General features: G+C 44.0%; 2 protein-coding genes across 5 annotated transcripts in view; both read right to left on the bottom strand.

Annotated features, from left to right (window-relative positions):
- The window catches only part of UROD (uroporphyrinogen decarboxylase), a 28,422-nt gene extending 7,516 nt beyond the window's left edge, over positions 1–20,906 (bottom strand). The window contains exons 1-6 of one of the 3 annotated variants that reach the window (XM_068107832.2): positions 20,888–20,906; positions 15,965–16,077; positions 8,833–8,912; positions 8,645–8,707; positions 8,164–8,361; positions 5,016–5,177 (exon numbers count right to left, since the gene is read on the bottom strand). In XM_068107832.2, coding sequence (XP_067963933.2) covers positions 5,016–5,177; positions 8,164–8,361; positions 8,645–8,707; positions 8,833–8,912; positions 15,965–15,992 — 531 coding nt within the window. In that variant the 5' untranslated portion in view covers positions 15,993–16,077; positions 20,888–20,906. Of the gene's footprint in view, positions 1–5,015; positions 5,178–8,163; positions 8,362–8,644; positions 8,708–8,832; positions 8,913–15,964; positions 16,078–19,962; positions 20,517–20,887 lie in introns of those variants that run through there. The other 2 variants (XM_068107831.2, XM_068107833.2) reach the window with 2 other exon arrangements.
- Positions 20,907–23,318: 2,412 nt separating this feature from the next.
- Positions 23,319–26,314, bottom strand: part of LOC137421610 (uncharacterized) — a 12,194-nt gene continuing 9,198 nt past the window's right edge. For both annotated transcript variants that reach the window (XM_078771206.1, XM_068107834.2), the window contains exon 3: positions 23,319–26,314. This exon is cut by the window's right edge and continues 1,330 nt beyond it. The gene's annotated coding sequence lies outside the window, so the exon portion shown is untranslated.

Genomic DNA, 26,314 nt, shown 5'->3' with positions numbered 1-26,314 from the left:
CCTCAGCAAAGGACTTCTGCGACTCACTGGGACTGACACAATCTGTCAATTTCCCGACCCGGATCTCAGTCAACGGAACATCTTCTCTTCTGGACTTGGTTATGACTAACTTCCCTGAAAATGTCTGCTGCTCTTCTTCTGCTCCGATCGGATCATCTGATCATGTCCTTGTAAAAGTGGACATCTCTCTGACCATCCTCAGGGAGCCTGCTCAGCGTCGTCGAGTCTGGCATTTCACTCAGGCCAACTGGCACGGTCTTCAAGCAGCCATCAATCATCTGGACTGGTCTCCCATCTCTACCACCTCTGACATCAACTCATCCTGGGAATTCTTCCAAAGTAAATTGCTCTCTCTCATGCACAGATTTATCCCATCTCGTCTTCAGTTGTCATACCCTTCCTCCCGTCCATGGTACACGGAATCTTGTGGTGAGGCTGTTGCCCAGAAACAACTTGCCTTCGTCTCCTGGAAAGCAAATCCAACGGAAGGAAATCTCATTTCCTTTCACAAAGCCCGAAACAAGTGTGTGTCCACCCTCAGGAGAGCCAGGAAACAATATCTCTCCGTTCTCAAGACCGAACTCTCTTATCTGTCTCCCTCTTCCAAATCCTGGTGGCGTCTGGTCAAATCCGTTTCTGGTGTTTGTTCCCCCTCCATCCCCTCCCTTACCTCAAACGGCTACACAGCTGACTCCGCACGTGAAAAAGCTGAATGCCTCAACTCTGTGTTTGCCTCTAAATCTTGTGTCCCAAACCCATCCCTCTCTGTACCCACCATACCCAGTCGTACCCTGCTGCTCCTGGACTCCGTGTCCTTTCCTCCTGACAAGGTGGAAAAGTTTCTGTCAACCCTCGACTCTGATTCTGCAACTGGACCCGACGGCATCAGCCCACGGGTCCTAAAATCCTGCTCTGCTGCTCTGTCTCACCCTCTCTCTGTTCTCTTCACCCTCTCTTTTGCTCAAGGTCAACTGCCATCTGCTTGGAAATCAGCCAACATCACCGCTTTGCACAAAAAAGGTGCAAAAACAGATCCTAGCAACTACAGACCAATCAGCCTTCTCCCAATTATCAGCAAAGTCATGGAATCCATCATTGCTTCGGATATGAAATCTTTCCTCTTCTCCAATGGCTTGATCTCTGATCATCAATTTGGTTTCAGACCAGGTCACTCTACTCTGGACATGCTGCTTCTGCTGTCTCAACAATGGATGGAGGTCCTCAATGCCAAACAGGAAATTAGAGCTGTCTCCCTCGACATATCACGTGCCTTCGACACGGTCTGGCACCCCGCTCTGCTCACCAAACTCTCCTCCTTTGGTATCCATGGAAATCTCCACGCATGGCTGGCGGACTTCCTCTCTAGTCGTCGTCAACGTGTGGCCCTGAATGGGTTTCTCTCATCTCCTCTTCCTGTTCAGGCTGGAGTTCCCCAAGGCAGTGTTCTGGGCCCCGTGCTTTTTCTGGTCTTCATCAATGATCTCTCTGACTCTCTCGAAAATCCTCTCTATCTCTTTGCTGATGACTCCACTCTCTGCCGCTCCATTCCTCTTCCCTCAGATCGGCAGTCTGCTGCCTCCTCACTCTCTGAAGACCTGGACAAAATCACAGACTGGTCAAACAAGTGGAACATGTCTTTCAATCCTGACAAATCTCACACTCTTACTATGTCTCTCCGAAAAGATCCACTGGACAACCCTCCCATCTACTTTCTCAACAATCCTCTCCAAGAAGTTCTGTCGCTCAAGATTTTGGGTCTCACTATCTGCCATGATCTTTCTTGGGAAAACCACATTTCCAAGCTGGCCTCCAAAGCCAGTCGCCGACTCCGTCGTGCGAAGTCCTTCCTCGGCACACCTGAGCTCCTCACCACATACAAGGCTTTCATCCGCAGCTCAATGGAATACTGTTCTCCCCTATGGGCCGGTGCTCCTGCCTCACACCTAGCTCGGCTTCACGCTGTTGAAACCAAAGCTTTCAGAATTATTGGAATCTCCCGCGATGAAGCTATCTCTGAGGGCCTTTCACTCACTCACCGCAGGCAGGTAGGTGGTCTTTCTGTCTTCTACCGACTCCTCTCCGGCCTTGCACCCCCAGCTCTCTCTGTGCTCTGTCCCCCAAATATTCCTACAGGTCGCACAAGATCTGCCAGCAACCCTCTGATGGTTAAACTGCCGAAATCTCGGCTCTCTGCTCACCTTCACTCTTTCCTTCCTCTTTTCTCCCGCCTCTGGAACAAACTCCCTCACTCCCTTCAATCCCACTCCTCCCTCCAGGTCTTTAAAACAGCTGTTCACCACCATCTCTTATCTTCCCCCATCCAAAACCTTGATCTTTTCTACCCCCGCTAATTCACCCCAGATCCACCTTGTTTGAAATTCCAACTTCTTTCCTGGAAGTCCTGGCAGTGTCCATATGTTTTATACCTCTCCCACCGCCCCCTTCCCACGCCCCCCCCCCCAAGCCCTCGCCCTCTCTCAGATCTCTCGATGTCTCCATGTCTCTCGGTCACTGCTCTCAAATGTTGTGTTTGTGTCCTTCCCCCTCTCTCCCCATCTTGTCTACCGCTCCCTATGTTATATGTTTTATGTGTCGGTTTGTCTTTCTGTGTGATTAATGTTCGCTCTTTCACGAGCCTCGACCTTGTATACAAAAAAAAAAAAAAAAAAAAAAAAACACGAAACTTCACAAACGTGATCCCTTACCCATACATATGCAAACTGTACATTTTTCAGGTCATATGTCATGTGGTATGGCAGCCATATTAGCTTCAAAGCCGATATTTAAAAAAAATCCCTTCTCTGAAACTGCTCCACCGATCGATGTGAAACCTGTCATGGCTTTTTTTTTTTTTTTGGTATACTGAATCGAGGCTCGTGAAAGAGCTAACATTTACTTCACAAACAAATCAACCAGACAAACAAAATACCCAAAAAGAGGGAGTGGAAGACAAGATGGGGAGAGAAGGGGAAGCACACAAACACAACATCCGAGAGCAGGGAGATGTGTGGAAGGGAGAGGGCCCGGGGGGAGGCGGCATGGGAAGGGGGGAGGGGGGGAGGGAGAAGTATAAAACACAAGGACACCAAGGACTTCCTGGACAGAAGTTGGTATTTCAAAAAAGTGGAATTGGGGTGAAATTAGCGGGGGTAGAAAAGATCAAGGTTTTGGATGGGGGAAGATAAGAGATGGTGGTGAACAGCTGTTTTAAAGACTTGGAGGGTGGAGTGGGATTGAAGAGAGTGAGGGAGTTTGTTCCAGAGGCGGGAGAAAAGAGGAATGAAGGAGTGAAGGTGAGCAGAGAGTCTTGATTTTGGCAGTTTAACCATAAGAGGGTTGCAGGCAGATCTTGTGCGACCTGTAGGAATTACTTATCTTAAAACCTGTGATGGCTGGTGAAAATGTTATACTTGAGAACAGCTGAAGGGATTTAAATCAAACTTGTTTATTTTTAGGACAGTGAATGAGTGCATCTATCCGTTGTGGGACTATGCGGAGGCATATTGGTGACACTGTCGCATTGTTCTAGTTTTTTAAGGTTTTAGGTTAAATCCCATATGGCTGCCAAACCATGTGATCTATGATGTCATAAATTTTATATTTCGATACAAATGGGTCATAGATCATGTGCATGCAATTTCAGATTTTTAGGATAAGGAATTCAATTAAAACATTTTTGGCTGGTATACCACTTCACCTGTGATGTCATCATTATCATGCTTTTGTTCCCCATTGGGAGTACTTGACAATGTGCCAAATTTCAAATTTTTCCATTCAGTGGTTTCTGAGAAACAAATTTTTTAATTATTTGTGTTTGATCCAAGATGGCTGCCATATCACGTCACCTATGACATCACAATTATCATAAAAACATTCTGCATAGGTATCACTCCTACCCTGAGAGATTTGTCTTAATCGGACATGTGGTTGCTGAGAAAAATGAGGTTTAGCCCATAGGGATGGACGTACGGACGGACAACCCGAAAACATAATGCCTCCAGCCACCTTCGGGGGCAGAGGCATAAAAAAAGGAAAAGATAGCCTTGCCAACAATAAAACGCAAGTGGTTTGAAGGTCACGAGTATTACAGGGAGGACAACATCGTAAAGGAACATCGTCAACCAACCTTTTTATGCTTGCACGCATGAACTCAAATCCATAAATGTGAAAGAAACCGACCAAAACGCAAATCGATTGCAGTTTTTTTTCCTTTATCCACCTTTGCTGCTGCTGACGTTGCATGCCCCATACATCCTGTCCGTCCCTTACTTCTATCTCCTTCTACTTCCAAGCTAACTTGCCTACCGTCTCTATGCTCTTCATATTAAGTTACAGTGCCCCACCCTTTTCCTTTTGTTCCGAGTATCAATGAAGGAAGCCTGGTGTTGGCTTAATGTTTAAGGTGGCTGGCTTAAGACCTTAGGGGTCCTGAGATTGAGCCCGTCGTGCTGTTAAAAATCACACCAAGTTGCTTGACTCAGCCTATTATCCTTCCAAGGTCAGCAAAATGAGTACCAGGGAATAATAGAACTGGGAATGAGCCATTCGAATATCCTGCATCGGAGTGGTGACCCAACTGACCCATCCAAGATTGTGCCCCCAAACCAAGAAAAAACTGCCTCAGCAACCCTATGCATCTGAAGCAGCAAAAGGAGTGGTTCTTCTTCTTCTTCTTCTTCATATAACTGTCACACAATGATCTCTCTTTGAAAAGTACCATGGAATCTGTAGCATCGTGATGCGAATCTGAGCAGGAGAGAGGTTACTTAATGCCCATGCAACAGTCGGTACACATTCATTGATGCAATGCCCTGCCTGGGAATAACCAGGATAACAGTTTGTCATCGCAACGGGGATGCGATTGCTGAAATTAAAGATGATACTGTACAAAGCATTCCTCATGTTTCAGTGGCAACAACAAATCTATCTGTCCTGCTGATCCTTGGAGAAGTACAAATAAAGCAATCTCCATCAAAACAGTCAAATAAAACACACAAAGGAAAAGTGAAGCTCACCTGTGCTCCAGCAGATACTTGGTCAACCAGATATCCCACTATTGTATCCGTAAGGATTTTGAGCAAATAGTGGCTTTCCTCAGGATGTTGGTACAGCCACCGTTTTGCTCGTGACATTGTGGTAGAACCACCTCCCTCCACCATATAGCACATTAATGTCCACTAGTGAGAGAGATGAATGACAAAATAAGGTTTTGTATCCGTTAGCAATTATTCATCAAAAACAAGTGTTCCCAAAATATATTTACCATGTAAATAACCCAAAGGCTTATAGTTACACAATATCTGCATGCATGCTTCAGTAGACTACAAAACAGCACACTTCCTGATGATATCTTTACCTCCACCACCGAAGGTGGATGGAGATTACGTTTTCACCCCTGTGACTTTCACCCCTGTGTTTGTCTGTCTGTTTGTCTGTGAACAGGATATCTCAAAAATTTGTGGACGGATTCAAACGAAATTTGGCGGAGAGGTAGTGTATGTGACATGGACAAAACGATTAGATTTTGGTGAAGATCCGGATTCGGATCTGGCTAGTAGAATTTTAAAGTGATTCTTTACCATTGGAGGGAGATATGGCCAAAAACGATATATAGCAGGATATCTCCAAAAGTTGTGGATGGATTTGGACAAAACATGGTGGACAGGTTGGGGGTGTGACAAGACTGAATTGATTCGATTCTGGTGAAGATCTGAATATGGATTCAGATACGGGAGTTATTGAATTTTAAAGTGATTCTTCACCATTGAGAGATCAGGCGAAAAGCGACATCTAACATATTTCAACTACAACGGCACTCAGTGGAGTTAGGAACATAAGCATACCTCTGCCTGGTTGGCCATATCACTCAATGGTGAAGAATCACTTAAAAAATTAAATATTTCTCATATCCGAATCCATATCCAGATCTTCACCAAAATCGAATCGATTCTTCCTTGTCACACACACAACCTGTCCACCACGTTTCGTCCAAATCCGTCCACAACTTTTTGAGATATCCTGCTATGTATCGTTTTTGGCCCTATCTCCCAATGGTGAAGAATCACTTTAAAATTCTAGTAGCCGGATCCGAATCCGGATCTTCACGAAAATCGAATAATTTCGTCCTTGTGACATACGCGACATCTCTGCGAAATTTCGTCCAAATCCGTCCACAACTTTTTGAGATATCCTGCTATGTATCGTTTTTGGCCCTATCTCCCAATGGTGAAGAATCACTTTAAAATTCTAGTAGCCGGATCCGAATCCGGATCTTCACGAAAATCGAATAATTTCGTCCTTGTGACATACGCGACATCTCTGCGAAATTTCGTCCGATCCGTCCACAAATTTTTGAGATATTTTATTCACAAACAAACAAACAAACGGACAAACAGACACGGGTGAAAACATAACCTACATCCACCTTTGGTGGCGGAGGTAAAAGGTTATGGACGAGTTATGACTAAACCTGGTGGATGAGTTTGTTAGGTGACAAGACCAAGCCGATTTGACTTTGGTTCAGGTCCGAATCAAAACCCGGCCTATCAGTGAGATACAAAACAAACTGTTCAACTTGGCGGAGGTATGCGCTCTACTGAGTGCTGTTGTAGTTATAGTGTGTAGTTGTGTCATCAGAACTTTCCGAATCAGTTATTTTTCATAAGTCATGGATCGCAACATAAACCATATGGGAAAAACGATTTGATCATCTTTCTCGGGGCACTCCAGCCTCAACCCTATCATCTAGCGTGAACATTGAAAATAAAGCATTGTGACCGGACATACGGACCAAATCTAATAATGAAGGTGCGGCATTGATAAATGTCAGTATCCAGTGACGTTGGCCTAAATAATGTGAAAATTGGGCAGAAAAACGTCCAGTATTTGTACCTGAAACGAGAACAACACGAATGTGTCGACGAATCGATTAGATTTTGGTGAATATCTGGATACTATAATTATTTCAGCGATTCATCACCATTGAGAGATAGGGCCAAAAAAGATATATAGCATGATATTTCAAAAATATGTGCATGACTTATGACAGATTGTGGAGGATGTGTTGGGTCGGTGACAAGAACAAGCCGATTAGATTTTGGTTCAGGTCCGGGTAGCCTAACCCTAATTACCCAATAGAAAGTTATTCTGTATCCTTATTAGCCTCGTCAGAGGAGAGGGTATTGCATTTGAGTCCGTTTGTCTGTCTGTGTTTGATTGCCTGTCTGTCTATTTGTCCACACAGAATAAATATGATTTTCTCTGCAACCGTTGGTCCGATTGACAGGAAATTTTCATCATAGGATGCCTCCTCTTGTATAAGTTTTTTATGATAATTACGACGTCATGTCACATGGTACGGGCGCCATCTTGGGAAAAATAATTGCTCCTCTATATCTCCGAAATCGCTGCATATAAAAAATTGAGATATGGCTCATTGTAAAGACCTCTCCATGGGGAATAACATATGTTAATGATGATTCATATAAATGATAATCATAGGTGCCTCCATTATGACATCATAATTCGACAAGTACAAAACTTCATCCGATCAAGATGAAATTTATTGAGTGTCATCCAGTCATAAATTGGTGGAGAAAAAAAATAAATAACGATGACGTGATGAATAATGATGACGCCCATCCAACCAGGTCATGTGGTTCAGCCGCCATATTTGTTTTAACACAAAAGCCTTAAAACCCACTAAAGCACACCTGGCGAGGGTCTGTAATCTCTGATTGTTCTTTCTTGTTTCCAAGATGTATTTAATACAACTGAGGGGCACATTATGGATAAATGAAGATAAGCAGGGCTTAGTAACATCACAGAATGGAAAGGGAAAAGAAGCGGATGCTTGGAGTAAAATGGGGTGTTATGAGCCAGTCGTGCTGTTAGATCTCATGGTACAAAAATAACTGATAACCGGGTTAAAAATAAAAAGGAGCAAATGGCTAAGTTTGGCTTCCCAGAGTGGGCTAATGGGATAAAAGAGATTGAGTTTTCTGGAAAAAAAAGTGAATGAGCGGGGGAGCGGATTGGTAAGGAAGAGGGAGACAAAATGAAGTAAGGAGAGGCAAATATCAGAATGAGCAAAGCAAACGAGATATGGTGTGAAAGTACAAAACAAACCGGTGAAGGAAGAAAGATAGTTGCGAGTCAAAGTACCGGTGCTCCAGCAAAGCCAATGAGAGGAACAAGGCCATCAAGTTGATGGCGCGTAAGACGCAGTGCGTCGTGTACGTAGAACAAGGCAGAACGGGCAGCGTGCGGCAAGAGCAAACGCTGCAGATGTGACGGTTCTTCGAGTGGTTGTTTGAATGTGGGCCCTTTTCCCGGTATCATCTCCGCATCCATCCCTAGAGCCTGTGGTTCAATTGCAGTATCAATCAGCACACCAAGGTCAACAGGCCCATCCAACCAGACTAAGTAAATCCAACCAAGAAAACAATCCAGGCATCATGTCTGACTTCATTACTTTGGTCTCTGCATAAAATGTCCACTTCCGAGCTATCTAAAAACAAAACAAAATGAAGAGCGAACACAAAAAAAAAACGAAAAAAGAAAAAAAGAAAGAAAAAAGGATGGGGAGGGGGGAAGAAACAAGAAAAGAAAAAAAAGAAGAGTAAAACGGGGAGACTTAACACACCTGGGGAACCACGAGAATGTCAGAGAAAATTATTGCTGCATCCAAGGCAAATCTTCGCAATGGCTGGAAAAGAAAACAGAGTAAAAAATATTTTCCAACTTATCGGTAAAAATATAGAGGATATTGATTGATAAAACAACATAATTAAGAAGTTGGCACTAGATAAAAGATATGTATTGGAACCTCACCTGCAATGTGAGCTCACAGCAAGCTACAGGATTACGACATGTTTCAAAGAAATCCTGGCCAGCTCTCTTCATCCTAAATTCTAAAACAACCAAAGAACAAATTAGACCAAGTTGGGTTTTAGGCCACAAAATAAGCCAACTACAGGTTTTCCTTGACGCCTACCCAACCCTCTCATGACCTCTCCAAATGTCACTGTCCCACATAAAATACAGTGGGTCCCCGACTTACAAACGTCCGACTTTGAACACCCGGACTTACAAATACAGACTTGGCATTTAATATGGAATATTTTTTTTGTGGGGGTGAACTTACTTTTCAAGATGTCTTAGAACCAAAAGTTCATTGGAATTATGTTGAAATTATTCTAGATTTTGTTAATGTGACCTTTAAAAGAAACAAAAACCACATTTGACATTTCGAAACAAATAAATTGATCCTTGAAAGTGATGTAAACTGATATCGAACTCAATTCATGGACAGTACTGTGTTAAACTTCTGTACGTTTTCCAGAAGTATCTCTTTATTTTGCACATTAGCCAAAATTTTTTTTAACAAAAACAAAAGTTAAATTACGACTGGGATTACGGACAGTAAAATTACAGTTCAGTACGTCGTGTAATCCCCACGAGCATTCAGGAGAGCACGTACACGTTGAGGCATGCTGTTCACGAGATTTGCCAAGGTTTGGACAGGAATCGCTTGCCATGCAGTGACAATAGCCTGCTGCAATTCACGCACAGAGGTCGGCTGCTAGTCCAAGTGGTCGATTTGACGCGTTAATTCTGCCCACAAGTTCTCTATCGGATTCATATCCGGGGACATGGCAGGCCACTCCATATGCTCTACACCACGGTCAGCAAGAAAGTGTTGGATCATGCGAGCACGATGAGGCCCTGCATTGTCATCTTGGAAGACAAAGTTTCCTTGAAAGGCTGCATGAGCAAATGGAAGCAATGTTTCTTCCAGAATGGCCCTGTACTTGAACTGGTTCAGGTTTCCATTCAGAACAACCAGGTCAGTTTTGCCCCCTGCATGAAAAGCAGCCCAAACGGTCACCCCACCACCTCCAGCTTGGACTCTTGGCACTATACAATCTTTGTTGTAGGCTTCATGCACTTGTCTGCGCACTTGGACGCAGCCATCTTGACGATAGACTAGAAATCTAGACTAGTCACTGAAGATCACGTGATTCCAGTGTCCTGGCTGCCATTGACGGTGCTCTCTGGCCCACTGCAATCGGCGCTGGCGGTGTTGTCTGGTCAGGCGTGGCTTTCTCAGGGGACGCCTGGCACGATAGCCTGCTTGAACCAATCGTTGGTTGACTAGCCTTCTGGATACAGGCACATTTGTCAGTTGCTGCCACTCAGCCCTAAGCCGATTAGCTGACTTGGTACGGCCATTGCGGACTAACCGGTGCAGCTGGCGATCATCCCTCCTTGTGGTGCTGCGGGGACGTCCTGGCCTCGGTATTGGAGTAGGGACACCCCTCTGAGCATTTCGTTTCAGGATCTTTGACACCTGAACTTGAGTGATGCCATAGTGCCGAGCAATAGCACGCTGTTTCATGCCGTAATTTCGTAAAGCCACCACTCCATGACAAACAGCATTGTCGAGTTGATGGACCATCTCCAGAGGAAGCGGCAATAACCTTTGGAGACGTGCAGCAGTTGTTTTCCACTGATACAGAACGCAACAACCCTTGTATACCCGACTGTGAAGCCAATCATCAAATGCACCTGTCCATACATTTTGCCACGCCACCTGTGATATAATCCTGTTGTTGACTTCTTGCTGCGACAGACAATCAGTGACATGGTTCTTTTAACAAATAAATCACCAAAGTGTGAAAGAAACTCACCAGATTGATATACTGAGTTAAGAAAGTAAACCCAAGTCAAGAAAAAAAAAATATTCCATATTAAATGCCAAGTCTGTATATATACCCATAAGATATTATTTTCTAAGTCGATGAGAAATCGAGTTCCGACTTATGGAAACCCAACATGGAAAAGATCGTTTGCAACACAACCTGTCCGCAAGTCGGGGGCCCACTGAATATGCACAAACCCCTCCGAGACCTTGAATGACAATAAATCAATCTCTGCCAAGAGACAAGTACAGCTTATATCTCAAGATTATGGCACATTTAACACTTTATAGATACACGACCATGCTGAAAAAGGCCACACATCTTTTTCCTGCGACTCTTTCTCAAATACTACGACTACGACTACTACTACTACTACTACTACTACTACTACTACAACGACTCCAACTACTACCATCACTACCATCACCACTTTTTTTCTTCATCAACAGCCCCAAATATCCCCCTCTTCTTGTGGAGTTACCTGGGGAATGTTTTTGGCTCTAGTCTTTCACGAACTGGCTGGCTAGACCTGACATCCAACCATAGGTGACAGGAATTTCGAATTTGTTCAGGGTGCCGGCGATAACACACCTACCTTTCTGGAAGATGCCGTGGGATCTTTACTATCCACCAACAAATGCTAACAGACAGAACACCCAGTTTAACGTCTATCTCATGTACCCAACCACTCACTCCCTGTACATACCCTACCCTCTCGTATCAATCTGATCTTGGACACTGTGTCCTCCTCACCTGAAAAGGCTGAGCAGTTTCTGAAATGCCTCGACTCAAATTCTGCATCAGGCCTGGATGGCATCAGCGCGTGTCCTACATGCTCTGTCACTCTTGCTCATCCTATTTTTGCTGTGTTCAACACAACACAACAACATGCATTTTAAGGCCATTTTCCCTGCTAGAGCGGGGGTTAGCCTTGCGGTCCCCATGACAATCTTCTCCATTTTGCTCTATTTTCTGCATCTCTCCTTGTTAACCCCCTTGCCCGCATTTCTTCTTCCAACATCTTTAGCCAAGTCTTTCTCGGTCTTCCCCGTCCTCTACTTCCTTCCACATTCATTTCCATCACTCTTCTCAACCAATCACTTTCATCCTTCCTCAACACATGACCAAACCATCTCAACCTGTTCGTCTTCACAGCATCAATCACAGGCTCTATTCCCATCATCTTTCGCAATTCATCATTTGTCTTCCTCTCTCTCAACGATACTCCGCACATCCACCGAACCATTCACATTTCCACCCTTTCCAGCCTTCGTTGCTGCTCTACGTTCATTACCCATGTCTCGCTCCCATAAATCATAACACTTCTCACACATGCAGCATACACCGTTCCCTTCAGCTTCAACGACACTCCCCTCCTCATCAGCACGCCACTCCGTTCCCGAAACTTCTTCCATGCACATCTCACTCGAGCAACGGTTGCCGAGTCTGATCCACCTTCTCCATTCAGCATGTCTCCGAGGTAGCAAAATGTTTTCACACCTTCCAGCTTCACGCCATCTCCAAGATCCAACTCAACATTTCCTCCATCTGCAGCTCCCTCTGTGCACACCTTACATTTGAATGTAGCTGCCACACTGGTTAATGACCATCTCAGACCACTACATTTTTGATGAACCCACTCAGCGCACAATGTACATTGAATGGAGTTCACTCCGTCACCCTTCCTGCACACAGCACATGGCCACTTCCCAGTTCTTTCCACCTCACCACATGCTTTACCACTTGCCATAACCTTTGTCTTTCCTATATTCACCTTCAGACCTTTTGTCTCCATACATTCCTTCCACTTATTCATCTTTTCCTTCAGTCCATCCATACTTTCCGCAATCAACACCAGATCATCTGCATACAACAACTCCCACGGTAAACCCTCCTTTACGTTCTGAGCCAGCACCTCCATCACAGCTACAAATAGTAGTGGACTTAGTACCGACCCCTGATGCACTCCCACCTTCACCTCAAACTCACCACTGTTCCCGTCCTTCGTCCTTACAGCAGTGCGTGCTCTTTTGTACATTGCCATCACTACTCCGATCAACCATTCCTCCACTCCTAACTTCCTCAATGCCCATGTCAATACTTCGCGTCGAACCCTATCGAATGCTTTCTCCAGATCAACAAACCCAAGAAACAACTCCTGCCTCTTCTCCATGTACTTCTCCTGCAACTGCCTCACAATAAAGAGCGCGTCTGTCGTTCCTCTTCCTGGCATAAATCCAAACTGCATTTCGTCGATCTTCACCTTCTTCCTTATCCTCCTCTCCAACACCCTTTCCAATACCTTCATTCCATGCTCCAACAACTTTATCGCTCGGTACGAGCCACACTCCAGAGGGTCACCTTTCCCCTTGTATAGCGGGACGAGGGTACTCAGTTTCCAAGCCACTGGAATGCGACCTTCTTTCACCACCAGATTACAGATCTCTGTCATTCTCTTCACACCCCAACTTCCTGCTGCCTTCAACATATCTCCCACAACTCCCGTTGGCCCTCCCGCTTTTCTACTCTTCATTGCTTTTATCGCTTCCTCAACTTCCTTCTCGGTTATCTTCTCTGCCGGTCCTAAAACTGGGTTGCTCTCTATGTTGCCATCCCATTCATTCTCTGTATTCAACAGCATTTCCATATATCTTTTCCATCTTCCTTTAATTCCATCTGGGTCCATGATTTGTCCCACTTCATGCTTCAAGCAACTCACCCCCATCACATCACACCTCTCTTTAGCCATCTGCTTTGCAATCCTGAATACCGCTCTCTGACCCTCTTCCGAATCCAAGCTTTCTCCGAACATTTTCCTACATGCCTCCTGCGTCTTTGCTACCTCTTTCTTTGCAGCCTTCTTGGCTGCCTTATAACTTTCATGCTCTACTTTTTCTGCTCCCGTACCCTTTGCCTTCTGCCACTCCTTGAACTTCTTCCACTTCTCGTCAATCCTCTTTCCAACTTCCTCATCCCACCACCATGTTTCCGAGTGCCTCGGTGGTCCTTTTGTCCATCCACATACCTCACCAACGGCTCCCAACAGACTATCTTTCATTGACATCCAACCACGTTCAAGCTCAACAACATCATCCTCTACCCTACTCAGCATCTCTTTTAATGCCTCCCTTACTGTCACCTCTTTCAACCTCCACACCTTCATTCTCGGTTGGTACTTCACCCGCCGAGCTCTCCTCGCACCTTTCACTCTTATGTCACAGACAACCAAGTGGTGCTGTGAAACAGCCTTCTCCCCCAGGATCACCTTTGTGTCCCGGAGGTGCCCCCTATCTCGCCTACGCACCATCAGGTAGTCAACGGTTGTCGTCGACCCACCTGACGTGTATGTAACAAGCTTATTATCCTCTTTCTGGAACTGAGTATTACAAATCAAGAAATCAGCTCCATCAGCAAACTCCAAAATCCTTTCACCTTCTCCATTTCTCACACCATATCCGTAACCCCCATGAGCTCCCTCAAAACCGTCCATACTCCTTCCCACATGTCCATTTAGGCTGTGTTCACCAAATCATTTTCACTCGGTCACCTTGCATTTAAACTTTGAAATCAGACAACACTGTGTTACACAAACATGTGCAAAAACAGATCCTCTTAACGACAGGCCTTAAGGGGAGGGGAGGGGGGAGGCAGGAGAGGAAGGGGAGTGGCTCACGTTTCTGAGTGAATGTGGCTGACGTTTCTGAGTGAATGTGGCTCACGTTTCTGAGTTCAGTGTGATGCCGATCAGGAAGAAGAAGAAGCCATACTACCAAATTCGTACACTTCCAGAATTATTTGATTTATTTGTATTCAAATGTCTGGTAATTGTTTTGTATTTATTTATGCGAATGTGTACTTGTGTATAACTGTCATTCATTTAAAAAGGCTTCGGCACGATCGAGCGATTTTATTTTATGTTATTTTTTTTTAACTTCAAAAAAACGAACTTTTTTTTTCAATTTTTTTTTGCCTACAACACTCCCAGGCACTCACTGATGAACCTCTGAAAGTTTGACGAGGATCCGTTCAGCCATCTCTGAATAAAACGCGGACACACACACACAGACAACTCGCGTTTATATATACACTAGCTGAAAGCACCCGGCTTTGCCCGGGTTATTTTTGAATGAATTTACTACTATAAGTCAGCTTTTACTCGCGGCCGTAGAAGAATGACTACAATAATTCAGCTCAGCTTTTAATTGTGAAATGGGCCTAGCTCGGCCTCTACCGGCCTCGCCGCCTAGCCTAAAACCTTCCCGGGGCCCGTCCCGACATTTTTGGTTCTTTTTGAATGAATTTACTACTATAATTCAGCTTTTACTCGCGGCCATAGACGATTGACTACTATAATTCAGCTCAGCTTTTTATTGTGAAATGGGCCCAGCCCGGCCGAGGTGGGCCTTGACCGGCCTCACCACCAAGCCTATAACCTTCCCGGGGCCCGTCCCGACATATATGGTTCTTTTTGAACGCATTTACTACTATAATTCAGCTTTTAATCGCAGCCGTAGAAGATTGACTACTATAATTCAGCTCAGTTTTTAATTGTGAAATGGGCCCAGCTCGGCCGAAGCGGCCTCAACCGGCCTCGCCACCTAGCCTATAACCTTTCCAGGGCCCGTCCCGACATTTTTTGTATTAGAGGTTTCCTCCTATCCCTCACCGTTCAGGAGATTAGCTTGCGCAGACAAACAAACAAAAACTTTCTTTTATATATATTATTATTATATATATTATATATATTATAATTATAATAAGATAAATAGAAGATAGATGGATTGATGGAAGATAGATAATAAATAAATAAATTAATAATAATAATAATAATAATAATAATAGAAAGAGATAGAAGACAGAAGATAGATAGAAGATAGATAGATAGATAAATCTACATATAGATAGGATTTAAGATAGGATTTAAATTTAATTCAAAAATTGATCCAGACGTCTATTCTCTTTCAAACATTCAAACCGACAGATGTAGTTATTTATCACAGCATCTGTATAATTTTCACCCTTTTACTCAACTCCGTTTCGCTGTTATTTGGTGGAGCAAAAAGTCAACTGAGCTTTGTAGATATTTAGATTCTCCTCCCCACAGTTTCCGCTTCCCACTTTAAGACTTTATTTGGATAAGAACAAATAAATGTCGGATCAAAATTTTGCATTCCCACATTAGAAATATCCTGTTATTCAATAACCATAAATAATAGTGACGTCTATATGCTGTGCATCATTTGAACTGTAAACAGGTGTACCTGGCAAATACCTCCCCGCTTGCCTCATGCACCACACTGGGACGTAGCTCGTGGCTTCTCCCCGAGCCGCCCGCAAGAAGGTATCATTCTTTAGTGTGGGAAACACGTCTGGCCTGTGGAGACACGGAGCACCAATCAACTGCCTGTGTGATGCATTAAGGAGCACATATCGAGGTTAAATGGAATCACACAAACCACAAATATCCCAGCATTCCTCAGAGTTGGCCACTCGAACTCGAGTCACAAAGTTTTGCGACTTGACTCGGACTTGACAAAATTGGCTTGAGACTCAGACTTGGGGACTTGCGACTTGAGTTTATAATGACTTGTTGACAATGTTTGGAAAAGAATCATTGAATAGGCATCGAATTAAAACGGGGTTAAAAATAAAGGGTAAATTATTATTTGTGCCGGCACTCACAGCCGCCAGGTCGCATACCGTCGTCACTAATGTTAAAGGGAGTGTCCACTCTTCAGGCAGCACATCACGTCCAAGCGACAAGCACGAATCCTCACCAACATGAAACACAGCTTTATACAAATCATGAACATTTGTACTGACTGTCGAGGCCAAGAAACTTGGCCCCTGATCCGTATCACCGTGTACGACCCGACAAAAATATTTTGTGTTGATTGAAATGTCAGTTGACTTGGATTATTTAAATTTCATCAGTAATTGAAAATTATAACACGACTTATCTTTTTAAAAGGAGAACATAAAAAAGTATCTTAAAAGACAACAAATGAGGTTGACATAATACATTTTCATTTTCACAACCAGACCTCTGAATAACTTATACATGTCAATTTACATAACGTACATAATAAATATACAAGTAAATTATTAAAATATCCTCAACCATCACATTTGATGCTTCGTTTATAGGCGTGAACCATTTAAACATAAGCTGAGGTTACTGACTTGTCTCATGTACATATGTTCAAGTAGGTATACGAGGTATGAGATGTAAATTTAACAAATATATTTTTGCTGTGAACAAAGTAAAAAATATCCACCGTATGAATCTGAGAAATAAAAACTTCAGTAACGAGAACGGTACAATTAGCAGTCGAGACATCGACAGGTATACCTCAGCCTACATTATTACATCATGATACATACTTGTACTATGTTTGATTTAAATCCCTTCAGCTATCTTCAAGTATCACATTTTTTACCCGACAAGACCTCTGACATTTGACCCCAAAATTTACACAGTTCATCTTTTCATCATAATATATACTTATACCAAGTTTCGTCAGAATCCCATCACTGGTTCACAAGTTATCACAGTAACAGGATTTTTACCAAACATGACCTCTGACCTTTGACCTCACGCACCCACACCCACAGTTCATCCTTACATCATTATACATATCTGTACAAAGTTTGACTTGTATCCCTTCAGCCGTTCTTAAGTTATAAACCTATTTAAGAGACTCTGAAATTGAACTCAAAACCCCAAATCGAATCAGTTTATCTTTACCTCATTCTGCACCAGGTTTGGCTTAGATCCCTTCAGCCATTCTCAATAAAAGAAAGAAAGTAGGACTTGACACAAGTTCAAGTAATTATACTATGGTGACTTGAGACTAGACTGAACACTTGCCCTCCAACGCTCGGTACCTGCCCTCCAACGCTCGGGACCTGCCCTCCAACGCTCGGGACCTGCCCTCCAACGCTCGGGACCTGCCCTCCAACGCTCGGGACCTGCCCTCCAACGCTCGGGACCTGCCCTCCAACGCTCGGGACCTGCCCTCCAACGCTCGGGACCTGCCATCAAACGCTCGGGCCCTGCCCTCCAACGCTCGGGACCTGCCATCAAACGCTCGGGCCCTGCCCTCCAACGCTCGGGACCTGCCCTCCAACGCTCGGGACCTGCCCTCCAACGCTCGGGACCTGCCATCAAACGCTCGGGCCCTGCCATCAAACGCTCGGGACCTGCCATCAAACGCTCGGGACCTGCCCTCCAACGCTCGGGACCTGCCCTCCAACGCTCGGGACCTGCCCCCCAACGCTCGGGACCTGCCCCCAAACGCTCGGGACCTGCCCTCAAACGCTCGGGACCTGCCCTCAAACGCTCGGGACCTGCCCTCCAACGCTCGGGACCTGCCCTCAAACGCTCGGGACCTGCCCCCCAACGCTCGGGACCTGCCCCCAAACGCTCGGGACCTGCCCCCAAACGCTCGGGACCTGCCCTCAAACGCTCGGGACCTGCCCTCAAACGCTCGGGACCTGCCCTCAAACACTCGGGACCTGCCCTCCAACGCTCGGGACCTGCCCTCAAACGCTCGGGACCTGCCCCCCAACGCTTGGGACCTGCCCCCAAACGCTCGGGACCTGCCCTCCAACGCTCGGGACCCTGCCGTCAAACGCTCGGGACCTGCCCTCAAACGCTCGGGACCTGCCCTCAAACGCCCAGGACCTGCCCTCAAACACTTAAGACTTGGCACAAGTGACTCATTGACACATCTGGCATTCTTTGTTGCGTTGTTACATTGTATGACAGGAAAAGTATTTTTTATCTACCTTGTTAGATTATATTACATATTCCAATGCATATAGTCTGGCAGATACGTGCAGGTATGTGAAGCAATTGGATTTTGACATACAAGCATGAAACTTGGCATAGTTATAGAGTATGACCCCAACATTTTCGGAAGTGGAGCCACCCAGAAAAAGTCATAATATTTAAGCTATGGCAGCCTTTTTTTAATGGTTGCCAAAACACATTTTCAACTTTAGGAATTGTTCCTTATGAATGAATGAATGAATGAATGAATGAATGATCGTTTTAAGGACATTTTTCCCCGCTAGAGCGGGGGTTAGCGTTGCGGGCCCCATGACAATCATGGTTCCCTGTTTGAGGCAATGTTTTTATGGCCGGATGCCCTTCCTGACGCCATTGGGATGTTTTTTGGGACATTGGGATGACGCCATTGGGACATTGGGATGTTTTTATGGCCGGATGCCCTTCCTGACACGTGTTCCTTATTTTAAAAAAACCACATTTAGAGGCCATTTTTCCCCGCAAAGCGGGGGTTGGCCTTTTTCGGGGACCGTGGTTGTTGTTGTTTTTTTTTGGTCCCCTTTTTGAAGCAATGTTTTACGGCCGGATGCCCTTCCTGACGCCAACCCTTTTTGTCGCCTTTTACGACAAGCAGGGAATTACCAGTGAACTGGTACTCAATTAGCCGACCTCGGAAGGATGACAGGCTGAGTCAACCCCCCTGGCGTTAATTCAGCGATCGACCGGGATTCGAACCCAGGATCCTGGGATCCTGGGATCCTAAGCTGGCACCCTAGCCGCTAGCCCAACACAAGGGTTCCTTATGTTGCAATTAAATTTACTTGGAGACGTCTATTTATCATATCATCCCAGAACGTTCAGCAAATTGCACGAAAGATGTGACCTGTAAACCGGGTCGGTCCACCAGTCGGCAGCACGAGCAATAAGTTAGCAAAATGAAATATTTTCACCATTGTTGTCACAATGTTTTAACATATTCCCTGAAAGTCGTCAGTTTGCATCATTCTACCTTCTGAAAGTTCTGACCTTGTTGATCAGGTTCATCCAGTGTGATAAAGCAGGTTGGGAGAGCAAGCATGCTGACTCAGCAATACGTCATGTCATTGCGTGTAAATTGAATATGACGGCTGGCTGAAATATTATGACTTTTTCTGGATGGATCTACTTCTGAAAATGTTGTTGGGGTCATACTCTACGTCATACTCATTTACTCTACAAGTATAACTATGCCAAGTTTCATGCTTGTACGTGCAAACCCACAATTGCTCCATATACCTGCCCTACTAATAGTAATAAACGAATATACTCATTAAATATTACATATTCCAACCAAATATAAATAGGTATCCTCCAGATGTGTAGTCGGACAGGTAAATTAAAACAAGATAAAAATCGGAATGCAAATAAGACATGACGACAACGACAGCCGTTAGTAGTCGTTCTTCGACTAATTTTCCTTCAACTTACAGATCTGAATTTCCATCCTGAGCGCTGGTAGCCATGTCCATGTGTCCGCCGTGGAATCCAACACAGAACGCTATTGGCGTTTCAGAGGGAAAAGTGACCTCGTCAAAGTGTCACACACGTGCTATCAGTATCTGCTCGTTATTGGGAAATACACTCTTGCGTTGGGCAAGTCACCGAGGAGCCGTTGAGAAACGAGGCCTGTAATGCCTTAAGGGGGACGCTCGTCCAAACGTTGAAATATCTGTACATACTATTACGCTACACGAACGATTCTCTATCTATTTCATTAGACATCGAGAACCAGAAGAACGTGGCGGACCGGTAACGGCTCGGACGTCGTGTTTACTATCAGCCGTGTGTGGGAAATCTAAAAAACGAAACGCATCGTCACTATTAATTGTCTATGCATTCAAAAAGGAGCTCATCGATGAGGTAAACAATAAGTGTAATTCGACCGTTTTCGTAAACTCGCGATATTTAGTGACTGCAGTCAGTCGATCACTGCGACGAGACTTCAAACGTTACGCGTGACGTCAGATACGTGAAGTCGCATCGCATCACGTACGTCAGATATTGCACGGTCGCGTGAAGTCGCTGTGTACATTCATGAATCATGCCATTGCTTCCTTATTAAAATGATTTTCATGCGTGCGTCTTCCTACCGTCGCCAAATAATGTCTGAAAGACAAACGAAGCTGTTTTATATTGAAAAAAAAATGGTGCGTTTTATGACTTCACCACGTACAATGACCTCGTTTTTTGTTTCCGTCAAGGCCTTTATCAATAATTGTAAGCGACGCCCATTTGTTCTCATAGGCGCCCGCGGAACTACGTAACTTCCGGTTAGTGCACCCTTCCTTCGCGACAAGTCACGTGATTGCATACGTTGAAAACAAACCACAAAAGGGCACGTGTTACAGCTTACTTTCGGTAGTCTCGCCCTCACCTATTGGTTCTCGATCTGCCGCAAATCATCCATTTTGGCCTTCGTGTTGGTATAGGGATATTACTTTATATACACTTCCACACTTATACTTTACACTTAATATGACCCTACTGCAAAGCCGCAATGAGCCGGCAAAGCCAAAGCCTCTGTTGAACTTTTTCGCAATTATTGTTTATGCATACTTCATTACTTCTGCATCCGCAAGATGGCTGCCTCCATGGCGCGATTTGGTGCGTCAAAGCTTCGAAATTATCAAGCCAAGGGGTCCAGCATAATCTGTTTTTTCAACATAATACGTACGCGTTTATTGACAACACCGGCTTCGCCGGCTACTAGTACCGACTGCAAAGCCGCAATGAGCCGGCGAAGCCAAAGCCTCTTGCCACTATTTTACCCATCACTCTGGCATCAGTAGGTTAGGTAGTTGGTAGTAGGTAGGTGTAGTAGGTACCGTACCTAGTTCAAAATGACACCATTTGCATTCTGGATGAGATTAAAATTTATAAAATTTCCTTCTTGATTAATTCGGTGAATTCCGTCTCAACTTCGGATATTTCCGACCGTGAAAAACTATTCCCTACGGCCGCAAGATTTCTAAAAAATAATTCTTCGTCAATTTTAGAATATTTGACGCCATTTTCAGCGTCCGAAACGCGTAATAAGCCTTTTGAAATATTTTTTCAAAGGCTCGAATCTCATTGGTTCCGGTAATTGGTGACGATTTTCGTTGAAGATAACCAGGCCCGTGCGGGCCCGGGGAACGAGGTTGGTCTTAAAGTATTTTAATTACAAATTAGAGGTGCATAAGATGGTGAATCAAACAAAGACGGGTGAAACAAACTCCTATTGAACTTTTTCACAATTTTTTTATGCATACTTCCGCATCCGGAAGATGGCGGCCTCCATTGAGCGATTTGGTTTTTGAAATATTTCTTCAAATGCTCGAATCTCATTGGTTCCGGTAATTGGTGACGATTTTCGTTGAAGATAACCAGGGCCCGTGCGGGCCCGGGGAACGAGGTTGGTCTTAAAGTATTTTAATTACAAATTAGAGGTGCATAAGATTGTGAATCAAAAAAAGACGGGTGAAACAAACTCCTATTGAACTTTTTCGCAATTTTTTTATGCATACCTCCGCATCCGCAAGATGGCGGCCTCCATTGAGCGATTTGGTGCGTCAAAGCTTCGAAATTCTCAAGGGATCCAGCAAAATCTGGCTTTTCAACATAATACATACGCGTTCATTCACAACACCGGCTTCGCCGGCTATAATGGCGTTTCTGTGTGAGCAACAGCTTCGACAGGAAGTAAAAATATTATAAACCACAAACACGTATGCTTAGCTTTTTAAACAGTTGCTAATGCTCTTTATAACACTAAAGGAAGAAATTTGAAGGAATCCCGACATCTGTGAAGGTTTACTTACAGAACTGAGCGAAGATCTACTGTATTCTATATAACCCACAAATGTTGGGTTAATAACATGGCCCTTTCTGCCGCTACCGTGGCTTTTTTCGAAGCGAAGTTTTGAAACTCGCTCCTGCTGTTTCATACGAAACTGAAAGGGAGAAGCTCGGGTTGTGCTCCTTTACCAAGCAGCTAGCTAGTGCTTGCCAAACCAGCCGTTCATTAAGGGTTTTGGAGTACTTGCTCAAATCACTTGGCGATCTCTTCACAAGAAACTTGGTAAATGAACACACACCCAATAGGTGAGGGCGAGACTACCGGAAGTAAGCTTTAACACGTGCCCTTTTGTGGTTTGTTTTCAATGTATCCAATCACGTGACTGTTGTCGCGAAGGCTGCACTAACCGGAAGTTACGTAGTTTTGAGACCCGCCCATATATATATACCCCAACTGTAATCTATATACCCCAAAGAGGAATGACCCTTCCTGCCCCTCCCGGAGTCTGCGGGTGTACTAGTTTATATAAACCCCCAAAGATGTCAGCACACGCTTCTTATCCGTCAATCCTGGGTTTGAACTTTGAATCCCAGCTATAAACTGGCACCCTGGTGTCTCACAGACAGGGTAATTTATCAGTGTGTGCCATCCCTTAGAAGTCACGTCTGCCAGCATTAGACGGTGGACCTTAGGAGCCCACGGTGTCCTTCATGAAGTTTGTGAGTTATCGCCAGCATCCTGAACAATTTTCAGGCAGTGCAACGTCAAGCCATCCAAGTAGATGCAGAAAGACCTGGGACAAAGCGCTCCTACCAGCCAACCGCACATGATGGCAGTAACTGCGTCCACTGAAGTTGTTGGAGGAAAAGGGAATGTCCGATCCATTTAATGCAGTGATATTTTACTTTAGTAATTGGACATGCATTAAGTATGGGTTGTTTTTTTGGGGATCTAATTGTAATTTGGAGGAATAGAGAGAGCCCCTTTACAAATAAGAGGCACAAGATACTTTAATGCATTTTTTAATGAGCATAAAGGGCAAAGGTCATTTCGAAGGAATTTGATAAATGGATCACTTCAGTAAAGAATTTCAATTTGAAATGTCCCCAGAGTGGATTTGAACAAACAGTACTATGATGATTGAAGCATGTACAAACCATCCGTTAAAACAGTAGTTTGGTGATATTTACAGTATAAATCATGGCTCAGCCATTAACATAGCAAGGTTACATGAATCAATTCACCACCATCAACTCCATCCAAAATGTAAAGGGTCCCCCAAAAAACGTATACACACTAAATTTCTGAAAGTTTATTGAACAGCAGAGATGGACGATGTTGAGTGTTACCAATACCTAATAGATGGCGTTAGCGTGTGATGGAATGTCATCAGTCAGCTGTTACCCACAAGGCAGTGCAGAACAAGATGGTGTATTTTTCAATATACAGAGTCTGTGTACATTTTTATGAGACGCCCTAGATTTCTCACCTCCCCGAACATGTCAGTGGCCCCTCGTAACGACAATTGCTGGGAGCGTAGTTGCAGTGCAGCTGCAGTGCCCCTTTGTAAGTTAAAGAATTTGGAATTTGGCCATTGTGCCGGCGATAGCTCACCTACTCTTCACGAAGGACACCATGGGATCTTTAACGTCCATCAACTGATGCTGCTAGACGGGAAGCACACCGATGAATCGCCTTGAGTGGCCCCTAAAAATCGTCAAACATGCAAGACTTCTGGTAGTCAAATACAGAACCTACGATGACGCAGATCTGCAACGCGTTATTTAAAGAGTAATCAGTGACTCCTGGCATAAGAGGTTGGGGAAAGAAAAAAAGAACAAGAACAAAGAAAAAAAAAGAGGTAATGGAGATTAATTAGTTGAAAGGATTCAAAGTGTCAAAGCATAACATGTAGTCTTAGTTAAAGCAACTGAGCGACTGCAAACATACCGATCGCTCTAAGCATTGCATGAAATAAATCAATCGTTTACTTCAACAAGAATTTTTTTTAACACATCTAAGGGGATATGAAAAGCAACACCAATGGGAGAGAGATGTCAAAGCGATTTAGACCTAAAGTGACAAAGTTATTTTCCAAACCAAGAGCCCAATCACAAAGAACCAAGTGCAAGGTGTGGATCCGAGCCGCAAAACAAGACGGGTAAAACGAATTGGTTACAGATCAACCCCAACCCTTCACTCTCCAAAAAGAATCAAATTACCATTTACAACTACATGTTAGAAAGACAGGAACAAAATACCTTGTGAAACCGGACTGTCACTACAACGGTCTAACAACCAACTCCGGTTTCGCAGTTACCATTACTACTGCAGTTCTGTCTATGGGCCTTGTTTATTGAAAAAGGGCAACAAAATAAAAATAAAAATACCCCCAAAAAGAGCAAACTCAGACATGAGAAAACAAATAAATCCCAATGGTTGTGCACAGCACAAATGAATGAGGAGACTTTTTATAGAAAACATGATTAGAAAATAATGAGGATGAGAAGTGAGCTTTATAACTGCAAGCAGTTATGACCAGGTATCACCATGCCTCCCCGCTGTGATACAACCCCGCTTTATCTGAAACCGCTTCACCTACCCATGCGATACTTCACAAGTGTGATCCACTATCCTTGATGCATATATGGTAAAAATGATGGTCATCAGTCACATGTGGCAGCCACATTGGCTTCAAGGAAAATATTAAATAATTATATCTCAGAAACTGTTGAAGCTCTCAATACAAGACTTTGCAGTTGTGATCCACTATGCTTGCTGCATATATTGTTATATGCTTCACATCGATAGGTTAAGCGGTTTTGGAGAAAGGTTTTTTTTTTTTAAGTACCGGTTTTCAAATGAATATGGCTGCCAAACCATGTGACCTATGTTATCAAAAATTGTATGCTCTGCCTATGTTTGCGGAAGGGATCACGTGTGTGAAGTTTTGTGTTGATAAATAAACTTCGTTTTTCTATCCAAGATGGCTGCCAAACCACATGAACTATGACGTCATCAGTTTCACACTATATGCAGCAATCGTGTGAGATGATACTTGTAAAATTTTGCATCAATAGGGTAAGCGGTTTCAGAGAAATAATTGAATATTCTCCTTAAATCCAATATGGCTGCCATGAAACATGCCCAATGACTTTTTTGTGATAAACTTTTAATCAACATGCCTAGTTGATGAGAAATGTAAAGTTTTGAGTCAATTCGTTTGGCAGTTTGGGAGATGCTTTTTAAAGGTTTTAGGTTGAATCCAATATGGCTGCCACACCATGTGACTGATGACGTCACAATTATCAAACTTTATTCTGCATGCCCAGGCGATCATTTGTGTGAAGTTTCACTTCAATCTCTAAAGAGGTTCAGAAGAAAAGATCTGAAGGGTTTATTCTTCAAAAAATATGGCAGCCATATCATGTGACTTATGACATCAGAACTAAGCATTTCAATATAATTGGTTCGTAGATTGTATGTACTAGGGCATGCCCGTACGTGGGTGCCCGTTCCTTGCCAAAAAAAAAAAAAAACGCTACCCGTACGCTCTACCCCGCCCGTAAACAAAAAAAACAACGCTCTTCGCTTCCGCCCTTCGCTCTGACTGAATTGGGAGAAATAATGCGCATAAGAAATCGAGAAATTATTATTTTCTCCGGAAGAAATCGAATTACGAACCGTAATGGCGCACGCTCTCGGCTCGCTCTCACAACCGCAACAACGCGTTCTGTGATTGGCTGCCGGAAGTGCAGTCTTCACTGTCCGGAAGGTCGCAAATCGCAGTTACGATGAATCGCAAATTAGTTTTAATTAGTTTTAAAACATAGTTTAACGGCAACATAGTTTTCCAACGTGAAATAAATGAATACGCTCTCAAATGTGCCGTCCGAGGCAGAGTCTGTTCGCCACGTTCGGCACACGTGATAGCTCGCTGCTCTCTGATTGGTTGAATCGTTTTTTGGACATAGCTCGGTAACTACTTGTCCGATTAATATG

This window comes from Myxine glutinosa, chromosome 2, assembly GCF_964187855.1.
Source record: "Myxine glutinosa chromosome 2, kmMyxGlut1.1, whole genome shotgun sequence".
NCBI classification, from domain to species: domain Eukaryota; kingdom Metazoa; phylum Chordata; class Myxini; order Myxiniformes; family Myxinidae; genus Myxine; species Myxine glutinosa.
Note: the sequence above shows the minus strand (reverse complement) of the source record. Positions and strands in the feature narration are given on the sequence as shown.